The 18,517-nt window shown below is 32.7% G+C and overlaps 2 protein-coding genes across 3 annotated transcripts; both read right to left on the reverse strand.

Moving 5' to 3' along the window:
• Positions 1-510: 510 nt before the first annotated feature.
• On the reverse strand, positions 511-4,194 carry GLYII-7 (putative hydroxyacylglutathione hydrolase). 2 transcript variants are annotated; one of them, NM_001254324.3, is made up of 8 exons: positions 4,070-4,194; positions 3,679-3,861; positions 3,331-3,534; positions 2,439-2,562; positions 2,218-2,318; positions 1,471-1,545; positions 1,278-1,376; positions 511-1,078 (listed from the first exon to the last, which is right to left on the reverse strand). In NM_001254324.3, the coding sequence occupies exons 1-8, from the start codon at positions 4,124-4,126 to the stop codon at positions 932-934; spliced, it is 990 nt and encodes a 329-aa protein (NP_001241253.1). In that variant the 5' UTR covers positions 4,127-4,194; the 3' UTR covers positions 511-931. The 2 variants fall into 2 exon arrangements, with proteins under 2 accessions (NP_001241253.1, XP_040863758.1); XM_041007824.1 differs by lacking the exon at positions 4,070-4,194 and adding an exon at positions 3,955-4,055 and having other exon boundaries at positions 803-1,078.
• A 4,065-nt stretch (positions 4,195-8,259) lies between these two features.
• On the reverse strand, positions 8,260-15,154 carry LOC100817734 (uncharacterized). Its single transcript, XM_006595006.4, has 4 exons — positions 13,334-15,154; positions 12,792-13,103; positions 12,382-12,473; positions 8,260-11,101 (listed from the first exon to the last, which is right to left on the reverse strand). Exons 1-4 carry the CDS (start codon positions 14,324-14,326, stop codon positions 10,234-10,236), a joined length of 2,265 nt encoding a protein of 754 aa, XP_006595069.1. The 5' UTR covers positions 14,327-15,154; the 3' UTR covers positions 8,260-10,233.
• Between the last annotated feature and the right edge of the window lie 3,363 nt (positions 15,155-18,517).

Here is an 18,517-nt window from a genome sequence, read left to right on the forward strand (position 1 = left end):
GTTTTATAGTTGTTTAAAATTCAGTTTTAAAATTTCAAAATTTTAAATTATTCATAAAAAACATCCAAACAATAAATTCTAAATTACAGAAATTTAAATTCTCTGATAAATTATTTTTCTCAGTTAAAATTCTCTATCCAAACACACTCTAAATGATTCATATTTTAAAAATTTATATTACATCAATTTTAATTTTTAATTTATATGAATGAGGTAACAAATAATTTTAGATTAAAAGTTTGTATATATTATTTATGTGAAAGAAACCTTCGATCCAACGGTAAATTTTATAAAAATATTATCCAATTGAAAATTATTAAACGGTATAATAATTAAACAAAATTACACATGTATAATTTAATTCCTTCTCTAATATATATTTTGATATATACTTTACAGAGATATAAAGTAATATATATAAATTATTATTATATTAATAATAATTATTCAGATATATATATATATATATATATATATATATATATAATTGGTAAGTCAATATAATAATAATTTATATTACTAATTTTTTTGTATGTTGAGACTTGCAGATAGATCCTCAAGAAGCCACTTATACGCGCTCTTGGTAGCAAAACTCAGTCCAGAGTCCAGACCCATATATGGCTCTTGTTCCTTTGAGGGAAGTGGGGGTGGGTCGCCATTGGCCAAGGAGTTTACTTTAAACTGCTAGCTAGCCTTCTTCCCGCCACATATCCTCAACTGAGTGAGTGTCATGTATGTATTGTACACCTCTAAATCGCACCACAACTTTCTAAGGCACCAAGTACATACAGACCCTCCCAAATGGAAACAAAATTTCTGAAATCATATTGAGAACATAGCATCAAGCACATTTTATGCCACGGATGGATTCATACCCTACCCTACATAGAACAAGTTTCTTCAGACTTTCAAAATATTATAAGTAAATAATCTAAAAATTATCCTTTGCTTGCCGGATGACACCAAGGGCTTCTGCATCATTTGCTGTGGCTGCAATCTTTAGTGATTGCCGGATTGCAGCACTGGATGTACGAAGGAATGGATTACAAGCCTTTTCCACCTTCAGTGTGGTGGGAATCTGCACAAACAGTACATATTAATTTGGTTCAAGCAAAATGCAAAGGATTCAAACACACAATGAGACAAACAAAGATATATAAGGTTAGTAACAATGATATCTGACTAGTGAATAAGATTAGTTAAGAATTGTTAGAGAGGAAGATGGAGGGAGGACACTTCAGACCATTAATGAAAAAGAGGTGCAGTGTAAAACTTACCGTGGGTAGGCCTTTACTTCGAAGGTAAGCTACTTGGGCAGCATAGGATTGAAGCTCCTCGTTTTCAGGTTCGATAGACAATGCAAACTTTATATTATTCTGCCAAACACCAAAGCAAAAAAGTCAATGTCACGGCAGTTAGGCCAGGAAAGGGAAGCACAGAACATGAAGGACAAGAGTAAATGTAACTAACCAATGTATACTCGTGTCCACAGTATATATTTGTATCATCTGACAAAGACATGATCTTTTTAAGAGAAGATAGCATCTGCAACATGGACGAAATTCTCAATAATTGAAGATGCAACCAGAACTACAAGCTTATCAAGTAACTGACTTGATACACTTTGCATCAGCAACAACACGGTAAGTTTATAAAGCCAAACATTATTTGGCAAAAGGTACGCAAGTTAAAAATAAAAACATTAGTGCAACAATAACTAAACAAATATGTATTCCTGTATCAATTTCTAATATATAGTGATAAATACCATAGCAACATATAATTTGATTCAATTTTTCATACATATAGATTGCAAACTTGGGGGAAATTGTCTAAGGAATATTCTAAATCTGCAACTTAAGAACAAAAGCATATAATATTGGTTATGGAAAAGACATAGGGAAGTCCTAACCTGATTTTAGATAAGGCGTTCCAGAAATAAGTCAAATAATTGTACCATATTTTATCAAGGCATTTACATTCACAAGTTTTGAGTTACACAAAAGGATAGTGGTTATCACAAAGTCCTTATCTAATAGCAATTTCAGTAACAAGTTCCTTCGTGTGGTTATTTTAAAATTTCAAGCACTTCTGGCAAGGGGATAAAACAAGATATAAAAAATAATACATATCCCAAGATGCAACAACTTATCACTGGATAGAAATCTCAAACCTTTAAAGGAAAAAAAAAAAAGGACAGGTACAATTAAAACCAACCTGCTGTGGGGTTCCTTCAAAGAGCTTGCCACATGATAAGCTAAACAAAGTGTCTCCAGTAAAAATTGCCCCAGATCCAGGAAAATAGAAGCTTATATGGCCTGCATACAGTATAAATAAATAGAACACTAGAAAAATGAGCCACACAATAGAAAACAGATTTTTTTAACACTTTACAACATTAAGAAGAATTACTAATGCAAATAGGGCATGAATGTGACCTCGGGTATGACCAGGCGTGTCCATTACACGCACCTCATGGCCAGCAAACATCCACTTATCTCCATCATTCAAGTGGATATCAATGCCAGGAATCCTTTCCTTGTCAGTTCCTGAACCAATCACCTGTAATGCAACATGGAAGTGTTAACATCTACACAAAGTAGTAACTAGTAAGCATATAAAAAATATATCAAAAACTGCTTTTCGAAAATTCAGACCTTTTGCTTGAATAGGCATAATAAAAATACACAAAGTAGCACTCTAGCGGTGTGTTTGGTAGAGAGAAGAGAAATAATATTTGAGAGCATTTTTGTACTTTTTTGTGGGACCCACACCTTTTACACTCTACTTTAATTAAAAAATTTCTCTTCTATTTCCATCCTCTAAACCAAACACACCCTAAGAGCAATCAACTATTCAACTCTTCTAAGTTCTAAAGTGCTTCATCAATCATCAAAGTGCCTAATATGTCAAAATTTTCAATAGATAATCAGATGAAATTTGCAAAAAATTATTTTGCTGAATTTCACAGTTATTATTGTCTAACATGAATGCTAGATTGGACAAAGTACCAAGAGAACTTCTCCTTTAAAAGGTAAAGGTAATAATCTCTTAAGTCTTAATCCTAAAAACCAAAAGATGTTTCTACTTGCCAAGGGAAGATATAAAAGATACCAGTACCATGGAAATGATAAAAAGTTAGAAAGACAAACAGAGCAAAGTGTAAACCTCACTTTTGATCTGCTATTTTAAACAGTACTACTATTGTTATGATCATTGTCATAGTCATCATCATCTTTATTATATTATTATAAAATGATGTCACCAAAAATACACGGAGAATATCAATACAAAGTATAATAAATCTCAGCATAAAAGTCATATAAATACCTTTGCCCCATATCTTGCTTTCAATTCTACATTTCCACCCGTGTGATCATGATGATGGTGAGTGTTGAGTATGTATGTCAAATTTCGATTTTTCCTGCTCAAGGCATCTATGATAGGCACAGCTTCAGAAGGATCAACAACACCAACTGTACCCGTGTCCACATCATGTAACAGATAAGCATAATTGTCCTTCAGGCAAGGTACCTAACAAAAAAAATTTAAAACACAATAACGTCAGAACTTAAGCTTTCATCATATTTCTTCAGAAAACTTATCAGCACGGGTGACCTAATTGTAATCCAATAGCACTATGAAAACAGAAAAGACTGATAAGAGACCTGCTCTCACCAATTCAATCTGCAATGAGGAAGACATATTGGCAACACTGCAAAATTGAGTCACTCTCAGCGAGCGGCTAGCTCCACGGAGCGTTTTCAACGGTGTAGAAAACAACCGCATAAATCCATATAGCATGCCTTTTCTAAAGCAAAGTTGTCTCACATCTGGCCACACGCACAACCCACTTTTCACCTAAGAAACACAGAACAAGCAAATAATCAATAGCCAACTCTGGACCGAAAATATCAAGTAAAACAAACTTGCAGATAGGTTATAATGACAAACCAAGAAGCAACTAATTTCAGAATTATATTGCAATAAATAATCACAAGGGAAAGAGATAGACAATAGACGGAATCAAAGAATAAAATTGGGCATAGCAGAAGAGGGAGAGGCAAACCCTGGAACAAGGAAAAGTGGCCATAGCAGAAGAAGCCTTAGAGAACATATGCAGCATCTAAGCTATCTATGGTTGAAAAGGGGTTGGCACTATTTGGTTGAAAAGGAAGTTGCTTTTCTCTCCTCACCTCACCTCTTCTTCATTATTCATTTTATTATTTTCTGAGGTGGCAATACCAATACCAGATATTAGTGACTCTTAATGTGTGCCACGTGGCCAACTAATCTCAACGCTTTCCTTCCCCGAGATTCCTTGAATCCTCTGCACCTCTATAATTTTCACATCCAAATGAAAGAGACATAATTTGGATAACTTGCTTAGAGAAGGAATCATTCTTTCAAAATTATCCCCAAAAACTCATGATCCTGCTAGGTTTGAATTTAGGCTAGTCACATAATTGATTATCTTATCAATATAATTGATTTGTATCAATTTAATTGTTCAAAAATTATATACATTTAATTTTAGGTTTGCAGCATAATTAATTATTTTTATAATATAAATAATTATATGATAAGAAAAAGTTACATAATGTAATTTTCATAATTGACAGTATAATTCTAAAAAGAAAAAATTGTCACATAACAAGTAGAAATCTTTTTAATATAATGAATATAACATTGATATTTGCTTCATCTTTATTTTTTTTAACTTTTTATTTTTATTTTTTATCATTACTTTAATTCAAATCTTATTTATTTGCATTCTTCATATTTTTATTTATTTTTATTCTCTTTTACTAAACACATTACATAAGAGTCCTGTTAAAGAATACCGGTTGGGACATTGATATAAGAAATTAAAAAAAATTATTATAGAAATCATAAAAGAACTTATAAAATATCATGGAGAGTACAATTTTATCTATTCCAAAAAGTTTTTTTTTCTCCTTTTAATTTTACACCGGTTAATATCAGCCTTTTACTGATTGATGCCCCAATGGATTTTTTTTCTTTTATTCTTTACTTTATGTGATGAACATTTTTCGTTCATTGCGAAAGGTAAAAACAAAATAGTTTCAAAGCCAACAACAAAACAAAAAAGATTGTTCAGGAGGGTATCGCTTTTGTATTATGTTTCACGTAGTTGTTGACGTCTTTTGCAGCTTTTGTCTTTTTTTATTATTATTTGCAAAATACTTACGTCATTTCCCTAATATCATGTTTGATAGAGATGAGGGAAATTAAATAAATAAAAATAGAAATAATGATTGAAATTAGATGAAGGGTAAAATGAAAAATAAAGATGATACTTTGATAGGTTGAAGAGGAATAAAAAAATGAAGAGATAAATAATACAATAAAGTCTCACCATTTTTGAAATTATTTCCTCTCCTTTGTTTCTACCAAACAAAAAAACAATTCTATCTTCTGATCCTCTTCCCCTTTCAATTTCTCCTATATCGAACAAGCTCTAACTAAGCATTGTTGTTTGATAAAAGTGTTTATTTTTTTTGGCGAATTATTTTAAGGGACATTATATTTTTTTTTCTTTTCTTTTTTTGTTGAAAAAGGTGTTACATGGTAACTACACTACAAAAAGCCTTTGGACAATATTTACACACGCTTTTTTTAGGCCATATTTACACATGCTATTCTATAACAATAACACGATCATTCTTAAAATCTTTCCTTAAAGAACATAATAATATTGACTTAAATTTTGCACGAGTTGACATTATTGTGAGTGGATTTGGCCCAAGTTGGGGAGTGGGCGTGAAAGGGAAATAAAATTGGATGGCTAATTGTTTCCATAACGTATCTGGCAAACGTGTCGCACTACCGGCCGCTTTATTAAGGGGAGTGAAGAGATAATATGTTAATTTATGTTTGGGTTAAACATAAGTAAAAGGAATTAAATTGAACGCTATTATTTTCATTATTTAAAAATGAAATATATTTTTTTCATTTCATCTTAATTGCTATTTTCTCTATTTTAATTACTGAAAGTCCCAAATGTGATGGCTACACTGAGTTTTATCCTCAAATATTAGTTATTAATATGCTAATTTTTATCAATGACAATAATTTAAACCCACGTTCTTTTTTTTCAATAACTAAGTCAAACCTTATAGTTCCTTACTAAGTAAGAGAGTTAACCGAATCATTAGTCAATTTGCAGAATGGTGTTCTTTTCTTTACTCCCCGACACTTTGTTGTTGCTTTGTTGTTTACGCTCATTTGGTCTTTTACTTTTTCAGCTTTTGCTTTGAATTTGTGTAATGAATAAAGGGGTGATGGATTGTTACATTTCATATTTTTCTCATCAGAAGTAAATTCAAATTATCTGATGTAAGAGAGAGTTCAATTCAATCGACCAGTGAAGTTGCAGCTGTGATCCAAAAGAAATAAGATGATTCTAGTCAACTTTATGGTTAATGTCCATATCCACTACAGTTGCCAGTTAGGCACGGATAGTGCAATTGCAGCTTGGGTCCTACGATGTACAACACAACGAAAGGTGGAAATAAAGATTTGCTTGCTGCATAATTTGCCACAATCATGGTGCACATCTCAGAGTTCATTCAGTATTGGAGCTAGGGAAAACTATAAATTGATAGGTTTCTGGCATTTTTTAATGCAGCAAATATGTGATATTAACATTTCTATACAACATTCACATATGATCAAGCCGGGCCAACAAAAAGTGGGGCCTAAAATAAAAATTAAGACCTTTTTACTTTAAAAAACTAATAATAAATTTTAGTAGATCTAAAATTTAAGTTTTAGTTGTTTTATCCTTGAATTAATCTTTCATTTGATGCAGCAAACCAACGATGTAAACTAATTATAAAATGTTATTACATAATGTTAATGGTTAGTTTTTTGTTAGCTTGAGAAAATTAAACCTTTGACATTTTTTTCTTTTTCATCTTCTATTACTACGAAGTCAATCTTATACCTCTTAGTCATTTTCAATTGTATATTTTACCATTTTTATAAGTTATTATTAGACTCTCTAATTGATCTTTTTGCAAAAGATTTTTTTTTTGGATGTGTTGTGCATCACAACCACATATGAAGTCCCTAATAGAGTTAGGCTTTGACATAATTCACAATTCCACAAGCTTAATATATTTCTTTTGACCAATATCTTCTAGGTTGTATTTTAGTTACATATGAAAAAGGAGGATTCTTAATGGCATATAATTATGGGGCAGGGGACAGTGGTCCAACTCAACCCATCTCAAGTAGACTACTAGTAGTAGCAACTTCTCGTCTTTAGCAAAAGAAATTCATGCGTCACACATCATAACAAGAAATATGGAAAACAATAAAGTATTTCAAGATCCATCCACATAAATAGAAAAGAGATTAAGAGAGACAGTTGCCGGCTTACATAATCATCAATGCCATCGTATATTGGGTTCTGTTCGCAAAAAAGTTTCAAAATCAAAACTCAGAACTTATCAATTATTATCAAACAAGAATCCTACGTGAATTAGGAAGCCTGGTGATTGACTCAAGAAAGGAAAACACAAACAATTTCATTATTCAAACATCAACAAATGAACATAGTACTTGACATTGAATTATCTCACCCTTATTCTTTATCTTTTTCATTAATATGCATCTTAATAATACATTTCAAAATGAAAAGAAACAGCTTTTCGTTGTTCCAATTTTGTGTTCACAAAACATTTTTCAAAAGCAAGATTACTGCTATTGGATTGTTACTTCCATCTTCCCCGTCCTATATTCCAAACTGTGTTCTATTATGTTGCTTCCTTCCTCTTTCTAATCTCTAAATAATTTAGTCCTCCCGACATTATTTTATACGATTTACAAGACCACTTTTTGTGCCAAACCATCATTAGAACGAAATAAGTTGCAAAATCACAATTAAGAGGAGTAACATATTAAATGAATAACTGCTAGTCTGCTACCTTCTACTCAAAATAAAAATGCACAGTCATGAACAAAATAGTGGGGAACAATCAGGAGGAAAAACACCCTTCTACTTTCATATTTATCATCCCTCGCTTCCATCCTCCTCTATTGTTATTTGATCCTTTATACGTAATCATCAACATTAAATGGTAACATTCAGAAGCGATATATCAAATGCAGCTAAGGCTCAGATTAAAATAGTGCTGAAGCATCAGTCTTTGGTCAACCACTTTTTTTTATTCTAAAAAAAAAAAAGCTTTTGAAGAGGCAGAAAAAGAAGGAAAAGGAGGAACAAGGGGCTGCCAAAAGATTCTTTTTCAATCTGAAATTACACGCACTATAAGAATGCAGACTCTATGCTAGTAATTCTAGTATGAACAGGTGCCTGTTAAGACACATTACCAATCATAACTCAAGAAACAGTAAAATAATTATTGAAAAAAGACATCAAAGCCCTTGCTAGAATTGCTAATGCTCATCTCCTGTTATTAGGCTTAAGCCATGAATTCTTCCACATTGTGTACTGCGGGTCATCAATGAACTAGCCTTCACCTGAAAACTCAAATTAAAACTTTATCAGGCTTCAGATACTCAATGAAGCTAAATTCTAATCACTTTTTCAAGTGTACCACTATCATACACTCTGAAAAACTTTTAGATTTTATGTTAGTGGTACACTTAATTATATAATTGAGATAAAATTGTGTTGTAATCAGTGAAAATCCCGATCCCTTTGGGAACATCTAGCTACATACTTTTTGAGTAAGGACTAACAGTATTTGTAGAAGGAACTAAAAGAAAAATAAGGGGTTATGATTTATCTTCAAGCTCATCAGTATCTGGATACCGCAATTGACATATACTCTTGATTGATATATAAGAAGTGGAGAAGAGAGTTCCTCCTGAATTAAGGACAACGAGAAACAACAATGGCAAGAAACCAAGGGACATTTAAAAATGCAGCCAAAGGAATTGCGGCTTCAATGGTGGCTTTTCCCAATACTTATATTTCTTGTGCTTCAATTTAATTAGCCTTACTTGAAATATAATAAGGAGACGAGACGACTAGGATCCTGTTTTATTCGAACAAATTTCGAGACTTTTTATAAAGATGTTTTTCCTGTTTTAATTGGGATATCATTTTTTTAATGTTCTTTTACGCAACATTCCACTTTAGATAAACACTTGATAACAACTAAAAGGATAGATGATTATTAAGAATAAGTGAGTCAAAATCAACTCTGGTCCCCATTTGAACAGGCTGACTCTATTTTTATATCTGTGAAAATTGGGTCAGCCCGATTGGCACTGGCCAGCAAGAAACATTCAGTTTTCCAAAATTCCATTGCATACATTTTTATCATCCTTTGACTTTGACCTTCTCCATATTTTCTAACCAAAGTTAATTTTACATGATACGACTTTGCGCTGCACGTTTGAATTGTTCCTGCAGCCAATAACCATCCTTCTCTTGGTAAAAGTTTGCACTATTTTCTTGTTAGACGAGCTGATGCAGTATTGTTGGGGGTAAACAACTATACTTCAGAATTCATAAATCATTAACTTGGTCACGAAACAACTAGTGGAGCAAATATCACCTAATTTCATATATAGTGTTACATTTTATCTTATTATCTGTAGTTTTATAAGTTGTCACATCTTCAACCTATACTGTCAACCCAATTAAAAGAGAGAATTTCCAAAGGGGCAAATCTAGAACTATAAGAGATATTTTCACTTTTCATTTATCCTGATGCAGCCTAGCAGTTAAGATGATGCGTGTGATTGGTACATAATTCTCTTCGTGAAAATGCCATTTATGGTTGCGCCAAAAAGACACCAAAATCAAATGATATAGAGAGTTGACAGGTGAAATATGAAATGGATATGCTTTAGGCTTTATACTTTGGCACCAGAAGTTATATCGTACATGATTTGGGAAACTATGTAAGAACCACAAAATTCAAGGAAGGGCATTAGAAAAGATCATATCTGCTTATATCTTCCATTGTTTCAATTTGTATAATTTCATCTGAACAATATTCAGAAAAATGAAAGAAAATATCCTCATAAATCATGTTTGCTATCTCCCCTACTAAATAATTAGACTCCATCTATACCTCAAACCCCATGTAGGATTTATGTACAAACAGACGAAAGAGGGGGCAAAAAATAAGTGAAATTTAAAGAGGACCTTGGACAACTTTTAGTGACCGAGTTTAGTCCCACTCTGCCTATCTACTCATGCATCGTTAAGCTAAGCTATGTACTCATTCACCTTTTGGCTTTACTTTGTGTTGTTTGGATCTGAGGTGACGATTGTGATCCACCACTGAGTGCAGCAGCAGCAGATTCAACATGTGTAAGAAGATATTCATATATCTTCTTTCTCAACCGGTCAATTGTCTCTGTTGATATCTGGCATGATTCTCCCTCATCCTTGCTCGATCCTATCTCATCTAACCAATCGTTAACACTCTTTAGTTGAGTGAGCATACCTGCTATTTGGTCATTATCTGACAAGGTAGTGTCCCCATCACTGTCCAAGAACCTCTCAACAAATCCCAAAAACCAGTCTCGGGACTCTAACTGTAACATTTCAGCCAAATTAACTACCTCATTGAGACCATTTCCTCTAACCCATTCTGGGGGAAGTTGCACTAGTTGCTTCTGACCATTTAATAACCCATCACCTGGTTTGCGAAGAGTTCCTTGTGAGGAATGCTTGGAATTAGCTGTCAGACGAGTTTTTGCATGAACTTTTGATGAAGCATCTTCACTGGAATTGTGTAGGACTAACATGTTTTGACTTCCCACAACAGTCTTTTGATTTTGAGAATTGCTTGAAGCTGGAAGCTTGGATGATTGAGATTCTCTTGTAAAAACAGCAAATGATGACAAATTGGTGGCCAAGGCTGCCTGGACCCAGGAAGCCGATTGTTTTTGTCTATCTGATTTTACTTTTAGAGCTTCTTCCACTGTGCTCCTTTCATAATCTGGAGATGAACCATCTGGAATGGGTTTTGACAAGGATTCAGCAATTGTCCGGGTACTATTCAGGCTAGCATGAAGAGTTAAAAACTGCTCTACTGCTGGCTGTGGGTTATGTTCCTTAGCAGAATTAGTTAGCTCTGAATATGTTCTGCCAAAAACATCACAAACAAGTGTCAGCAACAACTTGGTATGTAGCATAGAATTAGAACATTCTAACATAATAATCTATCAAATGTAGCAACAACAATATTTATGGATAAACCTGAAATCCTGCTGTATATTAGGCATCTTACTTTAGGTTAAATTGCAAATTTTTCTTAAAAAATGTGAAATATATACATGATATGTCTATCAAAAGTATCCCTGCAAATCAAACTACAAGCCAATTCTGATAACAATTAACACAAATAGCATTCATATACACTTTCTTCCCTTTCTGTCCAAATATTTCCAACAAGCGTCCAAGAAATCTCTGCCTTGATTACACACAATAAATAAAGGTTAAATTACAAGTAACCTGAATGTGATCTGGAGTTGGTTATCTTTGCCTAATTTTGATTTAAAAAATGTCACACTCTCCACATGTGGTTTCTCCTTTCCACAAGTCAGTTCAAACTTAAAATTACCCACCTCTTAATTTTTACCATTGAATGGCAATGTGTAATGGAGAAAAAACAGATACTCAAAGAGAATAACCCTAAACCACTAACTACATATGGGATATGCATAGCTAAAATGAACACCAAGAATGAACTACTTGTACTTGGGAACAATGAGTAAGGCCAATGGATTGATTAGATGCTATATCACTCCAAGCACAATAATTCAAATGTAAAGAGAACTTCCATCAGATCTGGCTTAATGAATTGAGCAATTATAATAGTAGGAATTTATAATGACAGTACATACAACTGTATGCATGTTTAGAGTTACCCAAGGAATGATAGAACATATATATGCCTGTTAACCAATACGTTCTTGATAGTTGATAATAGATTAGGCAAAACGCAACTCCAAAATAGGACGGAATGAAGAAGAAAATCTCTACATAGCAATGCAAATAATAAAGTATAGGATTTATGCCACCAATTCAAATACTTCAATTTCAATATTCTTGTTAGTACTATCTGATGATTAAATAGAATATTGAAGAAGTGATGGAAATTGGAAAACACAATTCATTGAAAGTATCAACAATAATTTTTTGGAATGAAACTGATTTACCTCTTCAGTGAAAGAGGTGCTTTGCTTCAGTAGATAAAGAAAGAATTTGCTCAGAAGTACAGATATCAGTCATATATCTAGGTTCACAATCTTGACCACATTGAGTAACAGTGTAAACTAAGACTTCTAAACATTTCAGCAGTCCAGAAGAATTGTCCGTAATTAATTGCCTAAAGTTATTCTCCTGATTTGAGTTATTCATACCTTAGACATTGCAGTAAACTCTCAGCAGCAGCAGCCTCTTGCATAGCCTCAGTTGCTGCTATCTGTGCCGCATCTCTGTGTTTCATTACTTCCTGTCACAAATGTCAACATAGAATAAGAACAAAATACAGTTAAAGAATTTCTCATCTGAACAGAAGGATTCAGTATGCTATATAATCTTCTGAATAATCATCTAGTAAGGATATAAGTTAGGAACAATGATATGATCATATGACCAAGTTTTATACCTGTGGCATACTTATTATATAGTAGTATTCATGAATCTAACATGATACTCATTTGAGTTGTTTCAGTGTAACTCATGAGACCATTTTTTTCAAATATATTCTGTGACAGCCAAGAATCAAAGAAGTAAAACGTGAAAGCAAAGGAGTTCTTAATGGATATACCCTTCCAATCTTTGAAATAGATGATGGGAGTGAAGCCCATTGAACACTTGCATCTGTCACTTTTCTATTACTTAGAGAAACTTTGACCAAGTTTCCAGGGAGTCCGCTGTTAGAAACTTCAGCTGATTTCTTTCCAATGGAAGTTCTTAGCTTACTAGACTTTTCTGGTTCCTCCACAATTCCATTAGCATTAGCCTTCTTTGTAGGTGTTTGAATCTTATGTTGTTCCTTAGAGGGCTTTGTTGGTGCTTGGATCCTGCTCTCCTCTTTAGATAGAAACTTTTCAGTTGAAATGCTTCTCCTCCTAGGCGTCTGGTAGACCATAAAATGAAAGAAAAAATGTATAAAATTGTTTAATTGACTCAATCCATGGAGGTAATGAATTGAAATCCAGGTCTCTCAGACTGAAACCAACTAAACTTTATAGCAGAGTATTCTACATAAATTTTCAAAGGAAAAACAAGACAAAATGAAACAATTTAATCCAGCAAGCCCAGGCATTTGACATCAAGAGTTGCTTAAAAGGAGAAATGGTGACTCACACTTGCTTCAGGCTTAGAATCAAACTTGGTTGCAACCCTGGTTTTGGAAGACTCTTTAGTCTTGACCTCCATACTCCCTTCCCAGCTCTTCCTTAGAGCCTTTGTCCCCAGCTCAATTCCCTGCACCAAATTTCTAATCGGATTTCCCACCACAATTTTCTTCCCAACCAAACTACTAGCCCCACGAACAGCCTTTTCCGTCTCCGCCACTCCCACCTTAGCCCCAACCTTTCCCTGGTGCTGCCTGACCCCATTGGCAAATTTCTCAAAAGAACTCGGCAACGAGTAGCAACTACTCGGCGACGAAGGAATGGACCGCGAATTGGTTGACTTCAATCTAGCCAAGGATTCCTTCTTGACCTGAATCTTGAGTGCAGGCTTGATTGGCTGTGGTTGCTGAGGCTGAGATTTGCTCCTACCGAAAACAGCACTTGCCTTGCTGGATTGCACATCCTCTTTACCACTCCCACCACCACCAACAACAATTGATCTCACTCTCTCCTTCTTCTCCTTCTCCCCAACCCCACCACCAAACACCTTCCTCGGAGACTTGGACCTATCCACGTCACCCCCACCAGAACAAGCCCCATTTTTGTCATTACCATTATCGAGGAAAGCAAGGGAATGAGTTGCAACAATATCCTCAGGGGTTCCAACACAAGGGTGTCTCCCAGGAACAGGCCTAACCCCTCTGAGAATGGGAACGGGAGAAGCACCCTCCAAGCGATCAACAAACACAAACTGACCCAACTGAATCTTATCACTGAGAATGAGATCATCATGCTCATCAGGGAGTGACACGTAGGTAGCATGAGAGGAATCAGAGACCTTGAGATAAAAACCTTGGTTTGGGAAAAGCTCACCCCCTGCTGCAAGTGCCGGAACAATGCTCACAACTTGCAAAAGCGAAGACCTGTGCTCGCCACCAACCTTCACATCCGAGTTCATGTGCTGAAGAAGCTTCAGAAGCACCCCCGGAACCAGATTCGCCATTGTTGTTTTCCTCCACCACCCTCAATATGCATCCCCAATAAGAACAAACCCTCTTCGATTAAAAAAAAAAAAGACAACAAACTTGGCACAAAATTATAATAAAACCCCGGGGGAATTAATTTTCTTTGTAACAAATATGGCCTAATTCATAGTTTAACAAGAAAGGACAGAGGGATTCAGTTTAAGAAAATATTCAGAGTTGGATAGGCTGGTTTAGGTAGCAATTTTCAAATGGAGAACAAAAACCAAGGAATAAGACAGTATTCACTAAACAGGAATATAATTAATATCGAATAAAGTAAAAAATAAATAAAAGAGATGGGACTTGTACTGTACAGCTAGGTGTACATAACAATTAACAACCTGCGCCAAATTTTTCGTGGAAATTCCAGAAATTGTTTGGGGGTTGGTACGGTTTTTGTTTGGAAGAAGAAATAAAATAAGATTAAGAGGGAATGAATTTTGGAAGAGGAAAGAAAAAGAAAAAAAGACTGAAGAGAAGAGGTATAATTGGCGGCAGGTTATTGCATGATTGATACGCAAAGAGGTGTCAGTGTCAGACAAACACATCTCTACACACATGCTCTTCTTCAACACTTGCGACCTGACCCACTCAATTTGCGTTGGATTGAACCCAGAACAATTGTGGGGGCAGTTCAAACGTATGGAGGTGTTGCCAAGCCACTCAATCCAAAGGTTGTAACTGATTGATTCTAAGAGGGACAAAAGGGTACTGTGCTAGCTAGCTAGGGACTCTAAATCTCATTCTAATTTTGACATGTTTTTTTTTTTTCCTATCCTCTGAGAAAATGAGGAATACTTTGGTTTTTTTATTTTTTATAATGTAGAATGATTATCATTGAAGTTTCCATACGAGTGATTGCAAATGGGTGCATGTGCCATGTAGCGTTAGTGTTAGGAGTTAGGACCAAGGCAAATGGGGTGTCGGCTACCAACAAAATACGGGTCACCTCCTAGTAGTATAAATAAAATATAATTAGAGTGCCCTTCTTTTATTGAATTGATTCATGTATAAATTTAAATGATTTTTTTTTTTTAAAATATCTTGTGTTCGGGGGTGCTTTTGTTAGATGTGTTCTGTAAATAAAAGATATAAAGATTTTTTTAAGTACCAACCTCCTTCTATTACTAATAATATTTTTTTATTCATATATTATAAGTGTCTCTTAACCCATTAGATTAAAGATTAATTTAATTTATGATATATAATGATCATTGACTTAAAGAAAATTTTACACAAAAAAAATAAATTTAAATTATAGTCTAAATAAGACACTTTTCAATCCTTCCATATGTTTTAAACAATCTAAAACTCTTATTATCTTAGTTTTAATATTTATTTAAATTCAATATTAATTTAGTAAATAAAAACGTGTGGAAACAATGCGCTTTTATTCATTCCTAATATAAGTAATAAAAATGTTTGGTAAGTTAGGATTGGGAATTTCGTGACCGGATTGAACTACTGTATAGGGGAAATAATAATAACTTAATAAATAAAAGAATTTTAATTTTTTCTATAAATTTTGAATTGTTTCTAATTCCTTTCCAGCTCCTGTCTTGATGTATAAAGTGGAATTTTAATTAGTATATTAATTGTTTATCTTGTTAACAATTTTGAATGAAATTAATTGCTCTATTATAAAATTTATTTATTTATTTATTATTTGTATAGTTAATTAATTAATTAATTAATTAGTGGGTTGATAGGGATAAATTTTAGGCCAAACAACCATTTTGATCCTTTATCTTATCTATTTTTTAAATGATTATTTATATTTAAAAAATTTACTTTGGTTTTTTTATCTTATTTAAAAGGTTTAATATAATCATTTATCTTTAAAAAAAATTATTTTAATACCTTATATCATTTAAAAGTTTTAAAATAGTCCTTCAACTATTTAAATATATTCAACTGTCATTTGAATAACACTAAAATAAATTATCATTTTAAATATATTTAAATTGTTAAAAAATCATTTTGAACCTTTTAAATAAGATAAAATATCAAAATAAATTTTTTAAAGATAAAAATACCATTTTTAATAAGATAACATATCAAAATAAAAAATTTTAAAAATAAATAATCAAATTAAACAATTTTTTTTACCAAAATGGAGCCTAGATTTTATAACTGTAAATTTAGTGGAATCATAAGGTGGTTGGGAGGAGAAACATAAGAGCTGAAGTGATAAAAAAAAAGTCATAGGTTCAAATTCCCTCACTAACATAACATATTAATACTAACTCTATTAATATTTACTGATTAAAAATAACTATAAATTTAGAAAATTGATTACGTGAGAGTCTTAAATTTGCACATCTTTCAAATTTTGTATATGTAAATGTAAATTAATCACGATTTTCTATCATCATATCTTTACAATAATTCTTTGCTAAATTAAAATAAAATATTTTTAAATAAACAATTAAAGAAATAAGATGATTGAACATGATTAATATATTAAAGTTAAGATTGAATCAGTCAGATATTATTTAAGTTTAATTTTTGATAAAAATATTTTTTATTAAATTTTATTATTTCTTGATTGAACTTTAAATTAACTAGAATTTTTTCCCTAATGGATCGTGGTTAAGGAAAAAAATAATTAAAAAAGGTAAATATTAAGAAGAAACCAAACAAACAAATTTTATAAAGCTACACATGTTAGGTATATATCCTTACATTTATAATTTTTTTGTGAACTTAATTAACATTTTTAGATACCAACACAAAATCGTTGATTATACATTCCCTGTGACATTATATCCGACCTGTGAATGACATTATCTCCAACAGTTGACCATGAATCTAGCAACTAAATAATAATTAAGGTACAGAAAAAAAAAAGGAATCTGTATTTAAAAATATTAAGGATATAAATTATCATTTCGAACCTAAAATAACTATAATACATTTGACAGGAGGATATTGGAGAGGGTGGGGGTTGTTTTCTTTTTAAAGTCACACCTCAAAAGAGTAGATCCTAATTGTTTTATCAATGCATAGTTAATATTAATTTATAATTTGAAATTTGTATAAAATTTTAATGTAACTCATTCCATACATTATTATAAGGTCAACGTCTTAATTAGTCTATATTACTCTTATTTTTTTATTCTATGAAATCAATAAAATCGTCATTTGTTATTACAATACTAGGGAGAAAAAATATCATTTTTTTTATAAAGATTATCAATATATATAATTATACATATAGTTTAGCGAAGTGAAAAATCATGAAAGGTATATATGCTGTTAATCCTTGCCTAACATACATCTTCAATTGTTATACTTTTTCAACTTTAACTTATCATAATCTAAAAGATTATGGGACTTTACAAAAGAAAAATGATGGGATTTAGCATACACATCACACATAATGGAACCATATATTAGCCAAAAAGAACAAGCAAGGAAAGAAGAGGAGAAAAACAAATAAAAAGAAAAGATGGTATGAGTGTGGACCAAGTTTCTACTACCTGATCAACCTGGCATCCAAAGCCACTGGCATGGCATATAATATATAATAATATTATAATTATATTCACGCATCAAACCATTAAGATGGGAAGTATATAATTAATTCTGCAGTCAGTCAGTTATTTGATGTGTGTGTGTTTTTTAGAGGATATTTGATATGCTAATGTGTTATATAATTCTCCAACCATTTTCTATAAATTGTAGTTGTACTAGACTACTAGCCAGTGTACGTACGTGTTAATGTGTTTTCATGCATAGGTGATTGGGTGGTTTTTAAGTTCATATTTTAATATTAGCAGTTTTGGTATAAATATATGTTATCGGGACCCGCTTTTCTTCTATTTTCCTTTTAGCTAAGCCTAGAACACAATTAGCACTGTGGACAAGGAAAAAACACAATTAGCATCACTTGATTCCCACACTATTAACGTGGGCACTAATTTGTCATCATACTTTTACAACTGTTCTTATATAAGCTAAGATTGGGTGAGAAGAACCCATATTGCATTTATTAAGTTAACATGAAGGAAGAAAAAGATGGCTAATGGAGAGAATTAGATTGCCAACAATGATATAGAAATAGGAATTAGAAAGAAAGGCTGCCTCAACCATCCATCACTAGGGACATCCATAAGGGGCACATATTCACGACGTGAACGAGTCAAACTCTATGATGCACGCAACAT

The sequence above is a fragment of the Glycine max genome, chromosome 13 (assembly GCF_000004515.6).
Source record: "Glycine max cultivar Williams 82 chromosome 13, Glycine_max_v4.0, whole genome shotgun sequence".
Taxonomy (NCBI): Eukaryota; Viridiplantae; Streptophyta; class Magnoliopsida; order Fabales; family Fabaceae; genus Glycine; species Glycine max.